The sequence below is a fragment of the Nansenia antarctica genome, assembly GCF_963989245.1.
Source record: "Nansenia antarctica genome assembly, chromosome: 2".
In the NCBI taxonomy this organism is placed as follows: domain Eukaryota; kingdom Metazoa; phylum Chordata; class Actinopteri; order Argentiniformes; family Microstomatidae; genus Nansenia; species Nansenia antarctica.
The window spans coordinates 49268189-49292070 of record NC_137675.1 but is presented as its reverse complement, the minus strand read 5'-3'; the positions used below and the strand labels follow the sequence as shown (position 1 = coordinate 49292070).

The window sequence follows — 23882 nt, the reverse complement described above, 5'->3', positions numbered from 1 at the left end:
TGGATGGAGGTGTGCAAACAATCTCTTCTCTCTCTCTCTCTCTCTCTCTCTCTCTCTCTCTCTCTCTCTCAGGGGTGGGCATTTGCAATAGTGGTTTTTGGATCGTTAGTGAGGTGTGTGTGTGGTGTTGAAATGCCTGTGGGCAGCTGGGATGCAGAGATCGATCTGTATAGTTGGGGTGCATCAGGGAGTCTTGAGGTTTTGTCTCTCTGTGTGTGTGGTGTGTGTGTGTGTGGTGTGTGTGCAATGCGAGTGATGAGACCCTGGTGTTTAGCTGGGGGGAATAGGAACTGTTGGCATCCTATCAGAACTTCTCCTGGAAAGGGGTGTGTGTGTGTGTGTGTGTGTGTGTGGGGGGGGGTTGGGCAGAAAGGAGGAGAGTACTCTCCCCCTACCTACACACACACACACAGATATGCTCTCATCCCATGTTGGTATTGGAAGGTGTCAATCATTAAAAGGAGGATTACAGACGGAGGGATATCTGGTTAGATCAAGATTCATATCTCCCTCCAACTAACACACACACACACACAACACACACACACACACACACACACACACACACACACACACACACACACACACACACACCGAGGAATACACACACACACTGAGTAATACACACACACACACACACACTCTGAGTAATACACACACACACACACTGAGTAATACACACACACACACACACACACACACATGCACACACACTGAATAATACACACACACACACAGTAATACACACACACCCCTTACTTAACATATACTCACATGATGTTGGCCATGTGACAGAGAGAGAGAGCAATCACCACTGTTTTTATGATTATGTCACAATTGAGTGATCGCTGTGCATGTGTGTCTGGCTGTAAACACACAATTACATAAAGCATACATGCATAGATCTCTCCCTCTCTCCCTCTCCTCTCATTCGCTCTCCTCTCTCTCCTCTCTCTTTTCCTCTCTCTCTCCCTTTTCCTCTCTCTCTCTCCCTCTCCCCTCCCTCTCCTCCCATTCCCTTTCCTCCCTCCCTTCCCTCTTACCCTCTCCCTCTCCCTCCCACTCCCTCTCCCTCTTCCTCTCCTGTCCCGCTCACTTACTCCTCTCTCTCTCTCCCCCCTCTCTCTCATAGTGTTGCAGTCTTTTTCACATACTACTGTGTGTGTATGTATTACTCAGTGTGTGTGTGTGGTGTGTAGTATATATATTTATTACTCAGTATGTGTGTGTATATTACGCGCTCGCGCTCGCATGTGTGTATATATATATATATATATTTATTACTCAGTATGTGTGCGTGTGCGTGTGTGCGTGTGCGCGCGCGTGGGGCAGGGCTCCCGCAGTGTTTCCACGGCGCTCCCTGACTTCAAAGGGCACCTCGCCGCAAACACACACTCACACAACGTGTTGTGCAGAGTGTCAGTGATCACACAGCTACGCAGTGCACAGAATGCAGGCGCACACACACACTCGAGCGTGCATGACTAAATCTGGTTTTTAATAGGCCTAGGTGTAAAAGGGTCCCTCCTACACAGTGTTTGAACACAGAGAATAAACACATACTAAATTAGAGCTGTGTGTGTGTGTGTGTGTGTGTGTGTGTGTGTGTGTGCATGCGCCGGTCATGTGCCTGTGGTTAATCTGAAGGCTGTGTGTGTGTATTGATTCAGAATGCGCGAGTGTGTGTTTGTTTGCACTGATGGACTGCAGCTTTAATGTACTGATTTAGATGCAAGAGGAACTCAGTAAGCACAGCATGGATTTCATACACCCCCCCCCCCCCACACACAACACACACACACACTCCTGGGAGTCAGATCACCATCAAAGAAACACACACACACAGACCATAACCTTCTACACACATGGTTAGTTTTAGCAGGGGGGTGTATGCATTCTTTCTCTCTCTCTCTCCTCCCCCCCTTTCTCTCTCGCTCTGTCTCTCTCTCTCTCCCTCCCCCTCTCTCTCTCTCTCTCCCTCTCCCTTTCTTTCTCTTCTCTCTCTCCCTCTCTCTCCCCCTCCCCCTCCCTCTCTCCCCCTCCCTCTCTCTCTCCCCCCCTCCCCCTCTCTCCCTCCCTCTCTCTCTCTCTCTCTCCCTCCCTCTCTGGAGGAGTTGTGGTCGGTCCTGTGGTCGTGGTTGTTGTGGTGACAGTGGAGTTTGTGGTCGTGTCTCACTGAGACGGAGCAGGGCGCTTCAGTGATAATGACATTAGACCAGGCTGCTCAGCAGAGGAACGTCAACGGCTATCGACCCCCCCCACCCCCCGACACACACACAACACACACACACGGCAAGACTATCGACCTGTCCGGTTTTCTCCAACATGTCAGTGGTTTGTTGTTGTCGTCATAGTCGTTACTATGGCGGCGGTTGTCACGGTCGTTGACGATCTCCTCCTCCTCCGTCCCCCAGGTGATGCCTTCCCAGCAGCTTCAGTCCCTTCCTGGCGGGCTACCCTGGCCCCCTCCGCCCTGACCCTGACCCCGCCTACAGAACAGCCAACCCCACCAGCATCCAGATGGCTCAGCTCTGGGCCTCGCACGCCCACGAAGGTAACCACACACACACACACACACACACACACAGACAGGAGCGCGCTGCGCACACACACACACACACACAGGAACGCACACACACATTTTAAACACACACATAGGAGCTCACACACCAATATGCACACGCACATAGGAGCGCCCACACGCACACACACACGCGCACACACACACACACACACACACGCACATAGGAGCGCACACACACACGCACCATAGGAGCGCACACACACACACTTTAAACACACACATAGGAGCGCACACACACACTCTCACACGCACATAGGAGTGCGCACACAACACGCACACACACACACGCACATAGGAGCACACACACACACACACCACATGCACATAGGAGCGCACACACACACACACACACACACACACATAGGAGCGGCACACACACACACACACACACACTCTCACACACAACGTGCCCTGCTTTTCCCCCTGGAACTTCTCTCCTCTCCTCTTGTCCTCTTTCTCTCCCCGCTGCTCCCTCCTTCCCCCCTCTCCCGAGGTTCTGAGGTACTTAAATCTTCCCTCCGTTCTCTATCCCTCCCTCTCTCTCCTCTATCCTCCGGTGCCGGGTAACCTTGTTCTGTCCATCCATCCATGTCCCTGTTGTGCTCCTCTCCTCTAATGTCCTCCCTCTGTCCTGTCATCCCTCTCTCCTCTCTCTCTCTGCTATCTCTCCGGCGCTGCCCCACTTTCACACAACAACCTTTTCCTGTTCTCCTCCATCCTCCCTGTCCCATTCCCTTCTTCCCCTGGGTTCCCCCTTCTCTCTGTCCCTCTCCTGTCCCCGTTCTTCCCCCACCCCTACACACTCTCCACTCCCCCTACACACTCTCCACTCCCCCTACACACTCTCCTCTCCCCCTACACACTCTCCACTTCCCCCTACACACTCTCCTCTCCCCCTACACACTCTCCTCTCCCCCTACACACTCTCCTCTCCCCCCTACACACTCTACACTCCCCCTACACACTCTACTCTCCCCCCTATACACTCTCCTCTCCCCCCTACACACTCTACACTCCCCCTACACACTCTCCTCTCCCCCTACACACTCTCCACTCCCCCTACACACTCTCCTCTCCCCCTACACACTCTCCACTCCCCCTACACACTCTCCACTCTCCACTACACACTCTCTACTCCCCCTACACACTCTCTACTCTCCACTACACACTCTCCACTCCCCCTACACACTCTCCACTCTCCACTACACACTCTCTACTCCCACTACACACTCTCCTCTCCCCCTACACACTCTCCACTCCCCCTACACACTCTCCTCTCCCCCTACACACTCTCCTCTCCCCCCTACACACTCTCCACTCCCCCTACACACTCTCTACTCCCCCTACACACTCTCCACTCTCCACTACACACTCTCTACTCCCACTACACACTCTCCTCTCCCCCCTACACACTCTCCTCTCCCCCCTACACACTCTCCTCTCCCCCCTACACACTCTCCACTCCCCCTACACACTCTCCTCTCCCCCCTACACACTCTCCACTCCCCCTACACACTAGGGCTGCCACGATTAGTCGACTAGTCACGACGACGCCGACTACCAAAATCGTCGCCGACATAATTTGGTAATCGCCGTAGTCGCATGTTTTTTTGGAGCTGATTTTATTTTTTTTTATTTTTTTCCCCTAGCACCAGGGGAGCCCCCCCTCCCAAATTTCGTTGTTTGGTACCTGTACTATATCAATGACAATAAAGACCATTCATTTCATTCGATAAGCATTAGTTTTTCTTCCCTGAAGCTGCCACTGGCTAGCGTCTCCCAGTGTCTTTGATGTACATGCGCAGTGTCGGTCATCCGGGGCACACGTGACTTCCCCGGAAAAACAAACAGAGAAATGTCTTCCTGTCCTCATACCTCTAAAGTGTGGGAGCATTTCAACCACAACATTGAAAAAAAGAATGTAAAATGTAAAATTTGCAAAGCTGAACTCGCTTATCATGGCAGCACGTCTATGATGCGCGAGCATCTCAAAAGGAAGCACGTTGTGGCAGATGACGAGGAAGACGATGGCTCGTCTCGGTAAGCTAGTTAGCTTGTTATTGGCTAACGATATCGTTACGTTAAAAGCCTTCTTACATTATTTTACGTTATGTGCTGTAACGTTGTCATCAAAGCGATACTTATCAAATAGCTAAAAATGTTGTCTTAATGTTACAGTGCTAAGAAGGCGCGTTCTACTATGAGATGAGTGAAGCAAAGCAAAACTTTTGTACTCTGTACAAGTATTTATTTTTGTTTTTGTATTCTTTTGGTTGCCTAGTGCCTAGCCTACCTCCTTTTACTCAGCAGTTTGCACTCTCTACTACTCTTTACATTACATTGCATGCAAGTGATGCCAGAAATAAATCTGCAAAGTTCATTAAAATATCTGTTTTTGAGTGAACAATCATTTTAATTGTCTTTATTTTTAGTTAGCACATGCCTACAACAACAACTAACAACTTCAAGCTACATTTAGAAGCTGATTTAGAAGATGATAGCTAAATAAGAGCGATTGAGTAATTGTGCGATAAGCTGTAATTTATGATCCGATTAGTCGACTAATCGTTAAAATAATCGGTGACTAGTCGACTATGAAAATAATCGTTTGTGGCAGCCCTACTACACACTCTCCACTCCCCCTACACATTCTCCTCTCCCCCCTACACACTCTCCACTCCCCCTACACACTCTCCACTCTCCCTACACACTCTCCTCTCCCCCCTACACACTCTCCACTCCCCCTACACACTCTCCACTCCCCCTACACACTCTCCACTCCCCTACACACTCTCCTCTCCCCCTACACACTCTCCTCTCCCCCCTACACACTCTCCTCTCCCCCTACACACTCTCCACTCCCCCTACACACTCTCCTCTCCCCCCTACACACTCTCCTCTCCCCCTACACACTCTCCTCTCCCCCCTACACACTCTCCTCTCCCCCTACACACTCTCCACTCCCCCTACACACTCTCCTCTCCCCCCTACACACTCTCCACTCCCCCTACACACTCTCCACTCTCCCTACACACTCTCCTCTCCCCCTACACACTCTCCACTCTCCCTACACACTCTCCTCTCCCCCTACACACTCTCCACTCTCCCTACACACTCTCCTCTCCCCCTACACACTCTCCACTCCCCCTACACACTCTCCACTCCCCCTACACACTCTCCACTCCCCCTACACACTCTCCACTCCCCCTACACACTCTCCTCTCCCCCCTACACACTCTCCACTCCCCCTACACACTCTCCACTCTCCCTACACACTCTCCTCTCCCCCTACACACTCTCCTCTCCCCCTACACACTCTCCTCTCCCCCCTACACACTCTCCACTCTCCCTACACACTCTCCTCTCCCCCTACACACTCTCCACTCCCCCTACACACTCTCCTCTCCCCCCTACACACTCTCCTCTCCCCCCTACACACTCTCCTCTCCCCCTACACACTCTCCACTCTCCCTACACACTCTCCACTCCCCCCTACACACTCTCCACTCCCCCTACACACTCTCCACTCTCCCTACACACTCTCCTCTCCCCCTACACACTCTCCACTCTCCCTACACACTCTCCACTCCCCCCTACACACTCTCCACTCCCCCTACACACTCTCCTCTCCCCCCTACACACTCTCCTCTCCCCCTACACACTCTCCACTCCCCCCTACACACTCTCCACTCCCCCTACACACTCTCCTCTCCCCCCTACACACTCTCCACTCCCCCTACACACTCTCCACTCTCCCTACACACTCTCCTCTCCCCCTACACACTCTCCTCTCCCCCTACACACTCTCCACTCCCCCTACACACTCTCCTCTCCCCCCTACACACTCTCCTCTCCCCCCTACACACTCTCCTCTCCCCCTACACACTCTCCACTCCCCCTACACACTCTCCACTCCCCCTACACACTCTCCTCTCCCCCCTACACACTCTCCTCTCCCCCCTACACACTCTCCTCTCCCCCTACACACTCTCCACTCTCCCTACACACTCTCCTCTCCCCCTACACACTCTCCTCTCCCCCTACACACTCTCCTCTCCCCCCTACACACTCTCCTCTCCCCCTACACACTCTCCACTCCCCCTACACACTCTCCTCTCCCCCCTACACACTCTCCTCTCCCCCCTACACACTCTCCTCTCCCCCTACACACTCTCCACTCCCCCTACACACTCTCCTCTCCCCCCTACACACTCTCCACTCCCCCTACACACTCTCCTCTCCCCCTACACACTCTCCACTCCCCCTACACACTCTCCACTCCCCCTACACACTCTCCTCTCCCCCCTACACACTCTCCACTCCCCCTACACACTCTCCACTCTCCCTACACACTCTCCTCTCCCCCCTACACACTCTCCACTCCCCCTACACACTCTCCACTCCCCCTACACACTCTCCTCTCCCCCCTACACACTCTCCACTCCCCCTACACACTCTCCACTCCCCCTACACACTCTCCTCTCCCCCCTACACACTCTCCACTCCCCCTACACACTCTCCACTCCCCCTACACACTCTCCACTCCCCCTACACACTCTCCTCTCCCCCTACACACTCTCCACTCCCCCTACACACTCTCCACTCCCCCTACACACTCTCCACTCCCCCTACACACTCTCCACTCCCCCTACACACTCTCCACTCCCCCTACACACTCTCCACTCTCCCTACACACTCTCCACTCCCCCTACACACTCTCCACTCCCCCTACACACTCTCCTCTCCCCCTACACACTCTCCACTCCCCCTACACACTCTCCACTCCCCCCTACACACTCTCCACTCCCCCTACACACTCTCCACTCCCCCTACACACTCTCCACTCCCCCTACACACTCTCCACTCCCCCTACACACTCTCCACTCCCCCTACACACTCTCCACTCCCCCTACACACTCTCCACTCCCCCCTACACACTCTCCACTCCCCCTACACACTCTCCACTCCCCCTACACACTCTCCTCTCCCCTTACACACTCTCCACTCCCCCTACACACTCTCCACTCCCCCTACACACTCTCCTCTCCCACTACACACTCTCCTCTCCCCCTACACACTCTCCTCTCCCCCTACACACTCTCCACTCTCCCCTACACACTCTCCTCTCCCCACTACACACTCTCCTCTCCCCCTACACACTCTCCTCTCCCCCTACACACTCTCCTCTCCCCCTACACACTCTCCACTCCCCCCTACACACTCTCCACTCTCCCTACACACTCTCCACTCCCCCCTGAACAGACCTGGATGTTTGGGCCCTGCTTGGATAAAGCTAAATGTGTTCTAGAGTGTTCTAGAGTAGCATCGGTTCTACCCTGTCCTGCCGTCTTCAGACCTACGGTAGTACTGAGATAGTACCTGTACTCAGGAGGAGGAGGAGCAGGAGGAGGAGGAGGAGGAGAGGGTAGTGTGTTGTGTGTCTCTGGGTCTGGAGAAGGCAGCCTACAGATGCTAACACTAACAGGTTGTAGCGAGGTGAGCAGCTCCTCCTCTGCCACAGGCTGAGGGTGGTAGGGAACATGGCCTCCGTATTCTTTCTCTCGCTCTCTCTCTCTCTCTCTCTCTTACATAGCCTCCATATTCTTGCCCTCTCCCCTACTCCCTCTCTTGCTCTGTTTCCCTCCTTTTCCCTCCCTTTCTCTCTCTCTCTCTCTCTCTCTCTCTCTCTCTCTCTCTCTCTCACACACAGCCTCCATATTCTTGCCCTCTCCCCTTCTCCCTCTCTCTCTTGCTCTCTTGCGCTCTTTCCCTCCCTTTCTCCCTCCCCCTCTCTCTTGCCCTCTCTCTCTCACACACAGCCTCCATATTCTTGCCCTCTGCCCTACTCTCCCTCCCTCCCTCTCCCCCTCCCTCCCTCCCTCCCTCCCCTCCGTAAAGACAGATTTATACAGCGTGGTTTCATTCTGGCGGTGCACGCAGGAATGGGAAGGGCGTCTTTGAAGTTTCCTCGGAATGGTGTTGGTGGAATGTCACGGTGGGGCAGGCGTCGCCGCCGCGGCCCCGTAGCACTGCTGCGTAGCGACGGTTAGCGGTGTGGGAGCCAGGGGCTATATTAGGACCAGTCTCTGAGAACAGCAGCTGGCCTGCAGGCAGAGAGTACGCTCTCTCCCTCTCGGCCAATCCCAGAGACACACGGCGGGAGGGGAGGGAGGGAGGGAGGGAGGGAGGAGAGTCACCTGGAAGACTTCCACGGTGAAGGTTCCATGTTTACGGCCGTGTTATGAACGTCAGAGGAATTCCGATCTTTTCTGAGTGACGCGACTTACGATACAGGAAAAGATTAACAAGTAACATTCCAGATGTTAGAATCTGTTACAGTTAGACTGGCCTGACTCAGTTAGACTGGCCTGACTCAGTTAGACTGGCCTGGCTCAGTTATGGCGCTTTTCCATTACAGGGCCAGGCCGGGCGGCCTGCTTCTTTGGCGCTTTTCCATATGTCGGCCCGGGTCGGGTCAGGTCGGGTCGGGTCGCTTCTTTAGCTACCCATCGATACCAGGGTCTACATTTTTAGATCCGGATCTTTTTGCCAGGCTGCGTGTGACGTGTGACGCTGCACACCGTTGATTGGTCAATGGAAATCGTCATCCCATGTTCATAGATTTCTTCACTAACCGCCATCTTGAAATACCACATTCGCTCTTGGAAAATGTCACTAGAGTTTCTGTAATAGCTTATTAATAAAGATTCAAAAAATTATGCTGACCATCGTATTATCTTAGTTTAATGTCATTTCAATGCATCATAGAACTTTTATTTACAACAAGCGTAACACAAAAATCGCTATTATGCACCGTCTTTGCCCGTGAATAACACCGGCTGTGGAGGTGGTACAAACACAATACTCCTTTGCTAACTTCACCATCGGTCTACGGTCATTTTGAGCCCTTAACCACCGCGCTGACACCCCGAGAAGTTATGCTTTTAACCGTAAACTCGATGAACCGGGAGTTCACCCGGCCGCTGCTGCTCGCAGCACCGCTTGCTGCTGTTTCAAAGTCCCGTTGACAGCGGGGGCAGAGAATATTTCTACCCGGGAATTCCATTCAAATGCCCGCGTCAGTCAGCCTTTTCCGTAGAAATACATTGCTCCGTTATATATCTAATGTTACATGTTTTAAGGCTGATCTGTGCATGATAGTGCTGCATTATGTTGATCTATTTATATCGATCTATTCTTGCCAATTCCTTATTACCAGTGGAAAGGGGGAAGACTAAAACACTTTGAATGGAATAGATAGGACTTTCCGTTCAATGAAGCATTGATACTCGCGAGTTCATCTCGCTTTTCCCCCCGTTGATGTATTAAACAATGTAAGCAATCTAATCAGAGCAGTTGTTATTATGTCATATTATTGATGGATGTGCCATTTTTGATGGAGAGCAGTGAACGGATGACTGGATGTCAACTTCAACTTCAATGGAATCCCAAGCTGTGCCGTCCAGCCATTTTCGCCGTTCACTCATGAGTCAAATGCCGGTAGATTCGCGTCTTGTCGGCGTTTCCCTGGTTGCGAGATCTAAACTACTAGAACTGAAATCGGCAGGTAACAGGCACGTAACATCCATATTCTGTATATATACATACATATATTTGACTACCAGCAAGACACCGGAGCACTCTATAAACGCGGAGATTGGAGCCCCGCGTCAGTCAGCCTTTTCGTAGAAATACATCGCTTCCCAATCCCTGGTTGCGAGATCTAAACTACAAATCTACTAGAACTGAAAGCGGCAAGTAGGCTAACAGGCACGTAACATATGCTGTATAAATAAATATATTTGACTACCAGCAAGACAGCGCTGCACTCGTATCTATCAGCCTGTCTGTATAATGATGTCGTTGAATGCCGATGCTGAGATACTGTGCTGATGGACCATTCGCTGACTGTCTTAATAAATCAAGTACAGAGATTCCAACCCGTGTTGAACATCCTCTTTCCTTGTCAAATCGTGTATGCTTCCATCCCTGGCGTCATTTTATCAATGAACGTGGTATTATACATATTTACATATTACATATTTGTTGTTATTTATGGAAGTGTCCGGTTGCTGGAGGAACCAGGACGCCGGCTACACTGCACAGTTTAGCCCGAAATAGAGAGAGTGCTGTACACCCCGAGAAGTTATGCTTTTAACCGTAAACTCAATGAACCCGCTGCTGCTCGCAGCACCGCGCCAGCTGGTTGAAACTGACAGCGGGGGGAGAGAAAAGTTTTCCCAAAATAACAGCAGTCGCATAATGATGCTAAAGTACTAGCCATCTCATATGCTGAACATAACAATGATGCTACAGTTCATAAAGCAGACAAGTGAAGGCAGTGGTTTTAAGGGTTCAAAAAACATGACTTTATTATGTGTAGAACAACATATGTGCAGAACAAAATCCAATAGAAATGATTCAAACATGCAGACAATCAGGCAGTAGCCATCTCATATGCTGAACATAACAATGATGCTACAGTGAGGTAAAGTAGTAGCCATCTCCTTACGATAGCCCACATAAGTTTCTTTCTCTTTTCAGCATTCCTCTTTCGAGTATCCTTCCTTCTGTCTTCGCTCTTCTGTCTTCTGTCTTTTCTCTCCAAAAAACCACGGTTAATAATATACCACATGCCGAGGAAAAGGCATATGATAGCTGCAAGTTCCTCCATGCTGCTATTGTTGCTGTGTTGTGTCTCGTGAAAATATACGTCACCACCATGGCGCGCTGTTATGACGCGTAACTCCGCCTACTATCGCCTACTCCTCCTACTAGCTCCGGGTCTGTTGTGTAGAGTGGAAAACCAGAACTGATCAAAAGCGGGCCAAAGCGGGCCAAAGCGGGCCGAACCGACCCGAGCTGGGCTGCTGATGGAAAAGCGCCATTAGTCTGGCCTGACTCAGTTAGGCCTGGTTCCCAGCAGGTTCTTGTTCTGCTACATACAAGACAGAATCACATAAACAATACAGGAGGAACAGTCTGGAACACTCACACAGGGAGGCCGCAGGGACACATTAAACAGTTAGACTGCACGATAAGGAGAGGACATGGGGGAGGGAGGAAGAGTTTTTTTTTTTTTTGAGAGAGTTCTGAAAAGTATGTGTGTATAGGTGAAGTGTGTTTGACATGGTGTGTGTGTGGATACTGTAGTGTGTGTGTGTGTGTGTGTGTGTGTATATACAGTAGTGTGTGTATAGATGTAGTGTGTGACATGGTGTGTGACATGGTGTGTGTGTGTGTATACAGTAGTGTGTGTGTGTGTGTGTGTATCCAGTAGTGTGACATGGGGTGTGTGTGTGTGTGTGTGTGTGTGTGTGTGTATACAGCTGTGTGTGTGTGTGTGTGTGTGTGTGTGTGTGTGTATAGATGTAGTAGTGTGTGTGTATCCAGTAGTGTGACATGGTGTGTGTGTGTGTGTGTCTCCAGGGTACCCCCACCTCCCAGGCGGCCTGTACCCCAGCCCCTACCTGCCTCTGGGCCACATGGACCACCCCTCCCTGGCCCAGCACCCCCTCTATGACTCACACAAAGGTCAGACGCTTACCTAGCAACCGTTGCTGGCCTGAAATTGAAGACTGTCGTCAAAATGACATATAATTTTTTTTAAAAAAGAACAAAAAAAAAGATTGCTGAACTTTCTATCATGAACCCATAAGCCATAATTTCATGTAAACAATTAGAGACCAATATCCTGTTGTGTCTCTCTGAAGGTGAACAGAATGGTAACACAATAGTACACTGCAAAAACAGTCAATAAAGAAGTGTCTTAAATCAAGGCAAGATATGATTGATTTTTTGTCTGACTGTACTAGTTTAAGTAAAAGATATCTTTGAAATGTTCCTTTTCTGTTGGCAGATCTTTTTGCTTATTTCCCACATTTAATCGCTTTTTTTTCTTGTTTTTGATAGCCGTGTATAGTATTAAACCTGTGTGTGTGTGTTCTCACTGTCCGTGTGTGTGTGTGTGTGTTTCTGGTTCCAGAGGGGTTCTACCTGCCCGTCTCCATGACCCAGCCGTCCCCCCTCCCCCCCCCGCCCCCCCCCAGCGCCACCCCCCCGCAGAGGAGCTCCCGGGAGGGGGGCCGCGACAGGCCTTACCGGGGGGAGAGGGAGGGGGGCCGCCCCCACAGCGTGGTGGACCTCACCCAGGACGGGAGGACGGAGGAGGAGAGGAGGACGGGAGGAGGAGGAGGAGGGAGGAGTGCTGGCGGAGAGAAGGAGCGAGAGAGGGAGAGGGAGCGGGAGCACGAGCGAGAGAGGGAGAGAGAGAGGGAACGCGAGAAGGAGAGGGAGAAGGAACGCGAGCGGGAGCGGGAGAGAGAGAGGGAACGGGAAAAGGAGCGTGAGAAGGAGAGAGAGAGGGAGCGAGAGAGGGAGCGGGACAGAGAGAGGGAGCAGCAGCACCAGAGCGCCTGGTCCTTCCTCCACCAGCACCCGGCCCCCGAGCCCAGACACAGGGCGGCCCCCCAGGCCTCCTACTTCCCTCCCCCAGGCAGGTACCCCGGCCCAGAGACGGAGAGGGGGGGCCGGGGGGGGGAAGAGGAGACACACGCAGCAGACCGCCGGAGGAGGAGCGACTCTGTGGCCACCTCGGCCGGCACGCTCCACGTCTCCTACGGCCTCTCCCCCTCCTCCTCCCTCTCCTCCCTCCATCCCTCCACCGCCGGCCTCCCGCCCCTCCCCCAGGCGCCCAGGGAGCCTATCAGGGAGCAGCGTGTCAGTGCGCCCACCTACGTGCCTTCTGTGGAGGTGTACGACGAGCGGGCGGGGCCCATCCAGATCGCCTCGCAGGCCCGGGACAACAGACACGACAAGAACCGGGGGGGGAGGGGGGCGGGGGAGGGAGAGAGGGAGGGGGGCGGGGGGAGAGACCATCGAGCTGGGGGGGGAGAACGGGACAGGGAGAGAGAGAGGGAGCAGGAGAGGGAAAGAGAGAGGGAGCGGGAAAGGGAGAGCTACAGGTTTCCCGAGAGGACTCTGACGGAGCACTCTCGGCCCCCCCTCCCCGGGGACCCCTCGTCCAATCAGAGAGAGGAGGGCTCGGTGATCCGCTCGGCCGTGAAAAGAACCCTGTCCTCGGACCCCGCGTACCCGGGCCAGTCGGGGTTCAGCCCCTCGGACCCCCGGGACCCCCCCAAACACACGCTCCGACTGGGCCTGGAGCGCTCGTCTGTGGGGGCGGAGCCTAAGTGGAACCCCATCAGCCCCCTGACCAACTACGCCACCAGTCACATGGCCGCGCTGGCCGCCCAGCACGGACACACACACCCCTCGCCACACGGACACACACACCCCTCGCAACACGGACACACACACCCCTCGCAACACACACACCCCTCGCAACATGGACACGCACACCCCTCGCCACACCTCCACACACACTCCCAGTCCCCCCACGCCCACACGCCCCATTCCCACCCCTCCCACTCCCCCCGCACCAGCCACACCCCCCTGGGCTCCCAGCACACACACCCCCCCCACTCCTCCTCCCACAGCCACTCCCCGCACACCGCCCACCCCTCCTCCCAACACGGACACACACACCCCTCCCAACACCCCCACACACACCCCCAGGCCAGCCCGGGGGGCGCGCGCGGCGCCGCCGCCGAGGAGGGGTCGTCGGGGCGACGGTACCTGGACCCCTCGGCTCTGTACCGCCCCGGGTCAGGAGGAGGAGGCGGGGGAGGGGGAGGGGGGTCCTCAGGGGCCTCCTCGGGGTCCGGGTCGGTGGGGTCCGAGGGCGGGGAGGTGTCGGCCATGCAGAGCCTGATCAAGTACAGCGGAACCTTCCCCCCGGACGGCCCCGGGTCCTCCAGGCACGCGACGGACGGCCGAGGCCCCTTCGGAGGTCTGGGCGGCATCCGCCAGGAGGAGAGGGAGAGGGAGAGGGAGAGGGAGAGGGCCGGGGGTCGCCCTCCCCCGCAGCTGAAGCGGGAGCAGGAGAGGCCGGACAGCGCCCGGTCGTTCGGGGGCCGGGAGGGCGAGGGCGAGGTGAGGCACCCCCCCGTGGGCATCGCGGTGGCCGTGGCCCGGCAGAGGGACAGCAGCAGCAAGCAGAGCGGACCGTCGGACCCACAGCGCCCCCACCTGCACGGGGGGATCAAAGGTGAGCGTGGGGTTACTGCAGCACGGCGGGGAGGGGTCCTAGACTGACTGTCAATAGAGTCTTTCCTAGACTGAATGTCAATAGAGTCTTTCCTAGACTCTGAATGTCAATAGAGTCTTTCCTAGACTCTGACTGTCAATAGAGTCTTTCCTAGACTCTGACTGTCAATAGAGTCTTTCCTAGACTCTGACTGTCAATAGAGTCTTTCCTGGACTCTGAATGTCAATAGAGTCTTTCTTAGACTCTGAATGTCAATAGAGAGTCTTTCCTAGACTCTGAATGTCAATAGAGAGTCATTCCTAGACTCTGACTGACAATGGAGTGTTTATCAAAGGGGCTTGTGAGTCCAGGGCTTTTCTGATGGTTCGGCCTGTGTTCATGTTGATGTGAAGCATCCTCTCACCCTAGGAGAGGTCCTCCTAAACCTGTCGTGGTCCTCCTAGACCTGTAGTGGTCCTTCTAGACCTGTAGTGGTCCTTCTAGACCGGTAGTGGTCCTTCTAGACCTGTAGTGGTCCTTCTAGACCTGTAGTGGTCCTTCTAGACCGGTAGTGGTCCTTCTAGACCGGTAGTGGTCCTTCTAGACCTGTAGTGGTCCTTCTAGACCTGTAGTGGTCCTTCTAGACCGGTAGTGGTCCTTCTAGACCGGTAGTGGTCCTTCTAGACCTGTAGTGGTTCTTCTAGACCTGTAGTGGTCCTTCTAGACCTGTAGTGGTCCTTCTAGACCGGTAGTGGTCCTTCTAGACCTGTAGTGGTCCTTCTAGACCGGTAGTGGTCCTCCTAGACCGGTAGTGGTCCTTCTAGACCGGTAGTGGTCCTTCTAGACTGGTAGTGGTTCTTCTAGACCTGTAGTGGTCCTTCTAGACCGGTAGTGGTCCTTCTAGACCGGTAGTGGTCCTTCTAGACCGGTAGTGGTCCTTCTAGACTGGTAGTGGTTCTTCTAGACCGGTAGTGGTTCTTCTAGACCGGTAGTGGTCCTTCTAGACCGGTAGTGGTCCTTCTAGACCTGTAGTGGTCCTTCTAGACCGGTAGTGGTCCTTCTAGACCTGTAGTGGTCCTTCTAGACCTGTAGTGGTCCTTCTAGACCGGTAGTGGTCCTTCTAGACCGGTAGTGGTCCTTCTAGACCTGTAGTGGTCCTTCTAGACCTGTAGTGGTTCTTCTAGACCTGTAGTGGTCCTTCTAGACCTGTAGTGGTCCTTCTAGACCTGTAGTGGTCCTTCTAGACCGGTAGTGGTCCTTCTAGACCTGTAGTGGTCCTTCTAGACCTGTAGTGGTCCTTCTAGACCTGTAGTGGTTCTTCTAGACTGGTAGTGGTTCTTCTAGACCGGTAGTGAAAGCTTCTCTGGTTTCTTGTTCTCGACTTTTTGCTGCCGTAGCAAGATATCTCCCCAGAGGAACTTCACTTGTTTTGAAGTTTCACTGACGGGATTTTTTGCGTGTTATTTCAACGATGCTAACTCAAGTTCCACTGGAATCTTGTCTATAGGAGGTAGTTAGTGTAGGTATCTGGACCATCCCTTTAACGTGGAAGGTATCTGGACCATCCCTTAAAGGTGGAAGGTAACTGGACCTCCCCTTTAAGGTGGAAGGTATCTGGACCATCCCTTTAAGGTGGAAGGTAACTGGACCTCCCCTTTAAGGTGGAAGGTATCTGGACCATCCCTTTAAGGTGGAAGGTAACTGGACCTCCCCTTTAAGGTGGAAGGTAAGGCTGCTGGGAGGTTCTGGAGGGTGTCATGTTACTGGATGTTATTGTATTCAGCAGAACCTCCATTCTAGCACATTCTTCAATACACCAAGGTCATTCAGCTACAAGCCTCTCCCTCTCCTCCTCCTCCTCCTCTTCCTCCTCCTCCACCCTTTTGTGAGTTGGCCCATGAGAGTTGCACTTGCCATGTCTCGCTCCAGGCTCCATTCTCTCCTCTTTCTCTCTGTTCCTCCTCTCTTTCTCTCTCTCTCTCTCTCTCTCTCTGCAGTAAACGTGTCATTACTGAGCCCAGCTAAAAGCCACAAACAAGCCTTGAATCACAATAAGACTATTGGTGTGTTGCTAAGCAATGGATTGGGTGTGTGTGTGTGTGTGTGTGTGTGTGTGTGTGTGTGTTAGGGGGGTGTTTATTCATTTCTTTGGCAGAGTGAGCAGAGTGATTGGTCTAATGGCATTAGTCCCTCACACACACACACACACACACACACACACACACAGCAGGTCTGAATAAACAGATGGAGAGGGAAAAGGGTGGATGGAGGGAGACATGGAGGGAGGGAGAGAGAGAGGGATGGAGGGGCAGAGAGAGAGACAGACAGAGAGAGAGAGACACGGATGGAGAGTGAAAAGGATGGAGGGAGAGAGAGGGATGGAGGGAGAGAGAGGGATGGAGAGAGAGGGATGGAGAGAGAGGGATGGAGGGAGAGAGAGGGATGGAGAGAGAGGGATGGAGGGAGAGAGAGGGATGGAGGTAGAGAGAGAGAGAGAGGGAGGGAGGGATTGAGGGAGAGAGAGAGAGAGAGGGATGGATGGAGGGAGGGAGAGAGAGAGAGTGTGAGGGGGTGTGCTGCACTAATGGCTTGCCTTCTGAGGCAGAAGGGATATAGCAAGTGGGACAGGCTCCTCGTAACCTTGGAAACGGACTTGAAACCTTTTCCTCCGGAGCATGTCAGAGATTGTTACGGTCTCTCGTCGTTTAACAGGGTTCTCTCACACACACACACACACACACACACACACACACACACACACACACACACACTCACTCTGCTCTAGTTTGACACTAAAGGGTTCAATACTCTTGTATAAAACCCCAGGCTTCTTGGGGACTTTCTCTGAGCCGAGCTCAACACACACACACACACACACACACACACACACACACACACACACTCACACACACACACACACACACACACACACTCACACTCACACACTCTCACACACTCACACACTCATGTTTATTCCTGACTGTGGGGCAGAGTGAAGAGCAGTGAGGGGTTGAGAGTGGATCATGTGATGCATCTGCTCTAGTGTTTCCCTTCCAGGCGTGTGTGTGTGTGTCTGTGTGTGTGTGTGGAGGGGGTTCACACATTTCCTGGAGTAATGACTAATATGAGCTGGCACTGAGAGTGAGAGCTGTCACTTAAGGTGTGTGTGTGTGTGTGTCGGGGCTATGTGTAAACGTGTAGTATTTTGTGTGTGTTGCTTCCACTGAACAGACACGCACACACACACACACACACACACACACACACACACACACAGACAGACAGACAGCTACATTCAGTGTTTCCCCTACCATGCTCTGCTCAAGTCATACGCCAACCTTGCCTTCCTGTCCAAGGTGCTAGTGAAGGAAGTTGCTTCCCAACTCCAGGATCACCTCAAACACAACAACCTGTTTGAAAGATTTCAGTCAGGCTTTCGCTCAGCCCACAGTACAGAAACGGCTATGCTAAGGGTGATAACTCGCTAGCTAGTTTTTTCCACCATAAATCATCTCCTGAAGCCACAACCATCTCCCACTACTGAGGCTATGTTATGCTATGTATTGTATGTTTTATTATCCATATTCTAAAGGCTTGCTTAGATTAGTTTTAGATCTTTTTTTACTGATTAGATTTCTATTCTGGAAAGTTATGGAAATATTTTAAGTAGATCATGTATCATTTGTATATTTAAACATAAAAATTCAGAAAACAATAAATGTACCCATCCATGGGTTTGACCTTTCATCTGCCTCAGTGTCCTGCATTCGGGTTCACAAAAAAAAGAACAAGAAAAAAAGTGCCCTGCCATATTCTGCTCCCCTTCGCGTGAGTCGCACGTAGCTCGGGCTGTGCTGGTGATAGAGACATGAGCCAGATGTCCTTCATGCGCCCCGAGTCGATCAGAACTTCCTACGCTGAGCTATGGTAACTTTCCCGCACCTACCTCACAATACCTCCGGAAAACCACAAAAATTAGGCATTCACCGGTAGGGGGTAGGTGCGGGAAAGTAACCATAGCTCATCGTAGGAATCATTGATCGACTCGGGGTTGGTCTCTACGTATTTAGGAGACTCAGGCGCATAAAGACACAGCAAGAAGGAGATGCTGGTGGCCTTCTACCACGGCGCAGTGGAGAGCATCCTCACCTTCGGCATCTCCAACTGGTACCACAGCTGCACGGCAGCGGAGAGAAGCGAGCTACAGAGAGTCGTGAGAACAGCACAGAAGATCACCGGCGCCCCCCTCCCCTCTCTGGAGGAGCTGTACAAAACACGCTGTCTCAGGAGGACCTCCAAGATCTCCAAGGACCCGACCCACCCTGGGCACGAACACTTTGTCAAGCTGCCCTCGAACAGGAGGTACAGGACCCCGGCCGCTAAGACAAACAGACTGAAGGACAGCTTCTACCACAGAAAAGGCCTAAGTTCTGGGCCCAGGACAGTCCGGACGGATTGTATGGCAGCTAGTGCTGAGGCACAAACATGTACATTTTCAAGCCTGCAAACTGTGACACTTTAAAATAATGTGAAAAAATACTTTGTTGTGAAATATGACAACCCTAGTTGACTATCTGTGCAGTATAGTACAGTGGATTGTGTACATAGCCTCTATTGATGTAAACCAGCTCCTTACCTTCTTGTGATTTTATGCATCTATGCTTTTTCTAAAATGTGTTTCTTTTTCCTTTCCTAAACACCAGGGGAGCCTCCCCTCCTAAATTTCGTTGTTTGGTACCTGTACTGTAGCAATGACAAATAAAGTCTATCTATCTATCTATCTAAAGAACATGAAAGGGCTCATGTCACAACCACAGCACAGCTACGCGCGAATCATACGAAGGGGAGCAAGATATGGCAGGGGACTTTTTCTGTCAAAACTCCGGTTTTGAAGAAAGGCACTCCATACCTTTAAGAGGTGATAACCACTAATAAGCTGCCAAACCAAAAGGTCTATCATATCAAAACATAATCTAGGGATGTATAGGAATAAAAAAATCACATCTAGAATTTGCCCAGAATTTGGTAATGAAAAATGGTTTGGCCCAAGGACTAATGGGCTCGTTGGTAACATTAGTCCGCCAGTAGTCTCGCATAGCCAGACCTATCTCCACACTTCACATAGCCAGACCTATCTCTCCACCAGTGTTGGGCAATATTACTTAGTAGAGTAATATATTAGTTATTACATATTACTCCTTAGGAAAGTAATATCCTTATATTACTTATTACTTGGAATCAAGAGTAATAATATTACTTTACTTTTATATTACATATTACTTTCCCCCTTTCCACCCGCAAAAATATGTACAACAACACAACGGTTTAGCCAGCTCCTTTTCTTGAACTGAATCCAATTTATTGGAATAATAAACTGAATAAGTGCAAACGGAATAAGTGCAAACAAAATACAAAATAAAGCAGCAGTCTCTCTGACTTTTCAAACGTTAGGATTTTCACAGTGTGGCAGTCTGTACTGTAGCCTATATAAAATACACTCTGATGCAAAAAAGTCAGTTTCAACAATGCTGTGTGACGTGGTGGGCACAGGGGCATCCTCAGAAGCGATTTTACGACACTCGGCTGTCAGAAGATCCTTCACTTTCTCTCTCCTACCCTCATTCAGCCATCTGAGTTTGAACTTCGGACAACTGTCGCGCAAGACAGTAGTTTTCTTCCCGCACAAAGTTTGCAACGGAGATTAATATTTTTGTCATCCTTGACAGACACAAAGTCAAAATAGTGTCGATACTTCCAGCCGTGGAAAGTAAATGTATGCTGTTCATCATCATCCGCCACGGTTTGATTTGTTTTGAGAAACGCCGCCACGCTGTCAACACACTAGGCTACGTCATAAATGTGTGCAGGCTGCGGCACGTTCTAAAAGGAACAGATCTATAAGCTACTATGCACCTCAGCGCAGTGTGCTGATAGCTTGTATATCTGTTCTATCTTTGCACGCAACAACCCCGGTACTATAAATGAATGATACGTTTAACAGCCATTGTAACGGGTAACGAGGCCCTTATTTGGCGGAGTAACGAGGTATAATATTACTTTTTCGCAGAGTAGTCTCGTTATATTACTCGTTACTGGGTAAAGTAATAATATTACAGTAATATATTACTTAGTAACTCGTTACTGCCCAACACTGCTCTCCACACTTCGCTTCGCGCTGGACACACTCGCGTACAAGATTGTGCGCGCGCGACGCGAGAGAGTTTTTGCAGGGTGAGATGTCTGCAGAAAGTAAGCAAGTTGAAACGTTAGCAAATATAATTGCTGTGTGTTCTAACAGAGCAAGTTGGTTCAAATTGGTCGTTATTATTGTGACTAGAAAGTGTAAAATTGTGTCAAAGAACTAGCAAGCTAACTAGCGTGCTCAGAGGTGATTAGATGAGCTAGTCTGCTGCACACATGCCAGCTAAAGAGCTAACTGGATGCACTTTATTATTTTACTTAAAGTAGATATACTATCTTTCTTATTCTGCTAGAATTGGGCTTTATGGTAATACCATAATGGCATATTTACAGTACATGGACAGTGGATTGAAGCATTGGAAATGTCTGTTTTTATAGTTGGACATACACTTTTTTTTCAGGTGAGAGAGTAAAGTCAAAATGACATTATCTGACTGCATTGCCCACAGCAATCCATTATTCAATTATAATTATGTTATAAATTGATATGGATCAATTTATACCTCTTATTAGATTATAAATACTCTGGTTGTTATGTTCGCCTTTTGGTTGACTGCAAAAAAGGGAGAGAAGGAGAGAGCGCAGGATGGTGCACCAGAGAGAGAGAGAGAGAGCAAGAACCAGGTGAGAAAGTGGACAGGTAGTCAAGACCACATAAGTAAGTAGCCTTGAGAACCGATGGTTCTCGAGCCTAACGGCCCATAGGGCAGGAGCCTATCTCCTGTTTCCGTAGCGTGAGGCGGCTTAATGTACAAGTTAGTACACCCCCTGGACATGACGCTGGTATGTCGCAGGGTCTTACCCCCTGGGGGGGAGGGTCCATGCCACGGTCCATGCCACCCCCCCCCCCAAGGCAGCAAACCTAGGGGAAACACTGACATTCATATTAATGTGTTCTGCCACGTCAGCATTCAACGTCTAACTTCCCACTGTAACCCCCATCCCACCTTCCCCTATCTCCTTTATTCCCCATCCTCTCCCCCATCTCCTCCCTCCCCCATCCTCCCTCCCATCTCCCCCTCTCCACCCTCCTCCCATCTCCCCCATCCTCCCTCACCCCCATCCTCCCTCACCCTATCTCTCCTATCCTCCCTCACCCTATCTCTCCTATCCTCCCCCCTCTCCCCCATCTCCCATCCTCTCTCCCATCCCCTCTCTCCCTCTCCCTCTCTCTCTCACCCTCTCTCTCTCTCTCCCCCCTCCACAGACGAGGAGCGAGGGGACGAGCGCGGGCGTCACCATGACGACAGACTTCTGGCGGGTCGCTTGGAGCGTGAGCAGGAGAAGGTGCTCAGGTGAGGCCACTGGTCCACACACACACACACACATTAGAAATGTTTTAAAATTAAAAATACTTTTTTTAGGACGTCATTTGGAATTCTATTCCCTTACGGAATTGATGGAACTAAAATGTTGTGTGTGTGTGTGTGTGTGTTCCAGGGAGAGTAAGGAGCTGGCAGAGTTCACCCAAATGCACCCCCCCCTGGTGTCCAGCGCCCTGACCTCTAACCTGATGGTGACTGGGGGGGCGGGCCGCTGGCCTGGGGACCCCTCCTCCATGACCTCTCACCCCTGGATGCCCCGCCCTGGAGCCCCCCCTGTCTGGCTGTCCAGCTCTCCCTACGGTAGGGACCCCCCACACACACACACACACACCCTCTCTGGACATGACTCTGGAGTAATCTCTGAAGAAATGCAGGTGTGTGTGTGTGTGTGTGTGAGAACAGTGGGTAGTTAGCGTGCCGTGCTAGCGGCGCGGCCTGGTGACCCCAGGGCTCTCAGGGTGGAGGGCTGCACGTCAGACATTCCGGAAGATCGTACAACATTCCCCAGCTGTGCCCGCCTTTTGTTTCAGAGGTCGGGTTACCAATCACAAGCTCCCCTGTCTCTCTCTCTCTCTCTCTCTCTCTCTCTCTCTCTCTCTCTCTCTCTCTCTCTCTCTCTCTCTCTCGTTCTCTCTCTCTCCCCCTCCCTCTCTGATCCAGTAATACCATCCCTCAGAGAGTCCTGTCTAGACACACAACAACAACAACAACAACAGCAACAACAGGAAACTTTCACACACGTCACAGAAACTAGCCTTTTTCCTTTTTTTTTTGTTATTGACGAAATTCGTCGTTTCTAACATTCTGTCTGCCTCTCTTTTTTCCTCCCTCCCTCCCTCCAGGCCTAGGCCCCTCCTCCCTGCACCAGGCCCTGCCCCCAGGGTACGGCCCCTCCATGCAGGGCTCCATGCCCCCCTCCTACCAGTTTGCCCGGGACCCCCAGTCTGGCCAGCTGCTGGTCATCCCCACAGAACACCTGCAGCCCTACGGTACGCACCCCTGTGTGTGTGTCTCTCTCTCTCTGTCTGTGTGTGCGTGTGTGTGTGTGTGTGTGTGTCAGTGTGTGTCTCTCTCTGTCTGTGTGTGTGTTTGGTGTGTGTGTCTCTCGGGGTGTGTGTGTCTCTCGGTGTGTGTGTCTCGGTATGTGTGTGTGTGTGTGTGTGTCTCGGTGTGTGTGTGTGTGTGTGTGTCTCGGTGTGTGTGTGTGTCTCTCGGTGTGTGTGTGTCTCGGTGTGTGCGTGTCTCTCGGTGTGTGTGTGTGTCTCGGTGTGTGTGTGTGTCTCGGTGTGTGTGTGTGTGTGTGTCTCGGTGTGTGTGTGTCTCTGTGTGCGTGTGTGTGTGTGTGTGTGTGTGTGTGTCTCTGTGTGTCTTTCTGTCTCTGTATGTGTCTCTCTGTGTTTGTGTGTGTGTCTCTGTGTGTGCGTGGTCACCAGGTTGGTCACTGTGTGTATCTCCATCCCTGCCCCCGCCCGCCCCCTCCCCTCCCCCCCCAGGCGGTGATGTGTTGGAGCGCGGCGCCCCCGTGTGGCCAGGGGTGTACGGTGCAGGCAGCTCCCTGCAGCACGCCGCCCAGCTGCAGCTCCTCTCCCAGCAGCAGATGCTCCGCCAGCATGAGCTGATGATGATCCAGCAGCACGCCGCACAGGTCCTGGAACTGCAGAGGAACGCCCAGCTTGTGGTGAGA

The 23882-nt window shown here is 52.0% G+C and overlaps 1 protein-coding gene across 1 annotated transcript in view; it reads left to right on the top strand.

Annotated features, from left to right (window-relative positions):
* Positions 1–23882, top strand: part of tnrc18 (trinucleotide repeat containing 18) — a gene marked incomplete at its 5' end in the record, with an annotated part of 55203 nt that overhangs the window by 4394 nt on the left and 26927 nt on the right. Inside the window, 10 exon segments of the mRNA XM_080523071.1 lie at positions 2415–2432; positions 2435–2554; positions 12014–12118; positions 12570–12721; positions 13019–14098; positions 14162–14693; positions 22081–22168; positions 22314–22498; positions 23041–23187; positions 23692–23876. Coding sequence (XP_080379197.1) covers positions 2415–2432; positions 2435–2554; positions 12014–12118; positions 12570–12721; positions 13019–14098; positions 14162–14693; positions 22081–22168; positions 22314–22498; positions 23041–23187; positions 23692–23876 — 2612 coding nt within the window.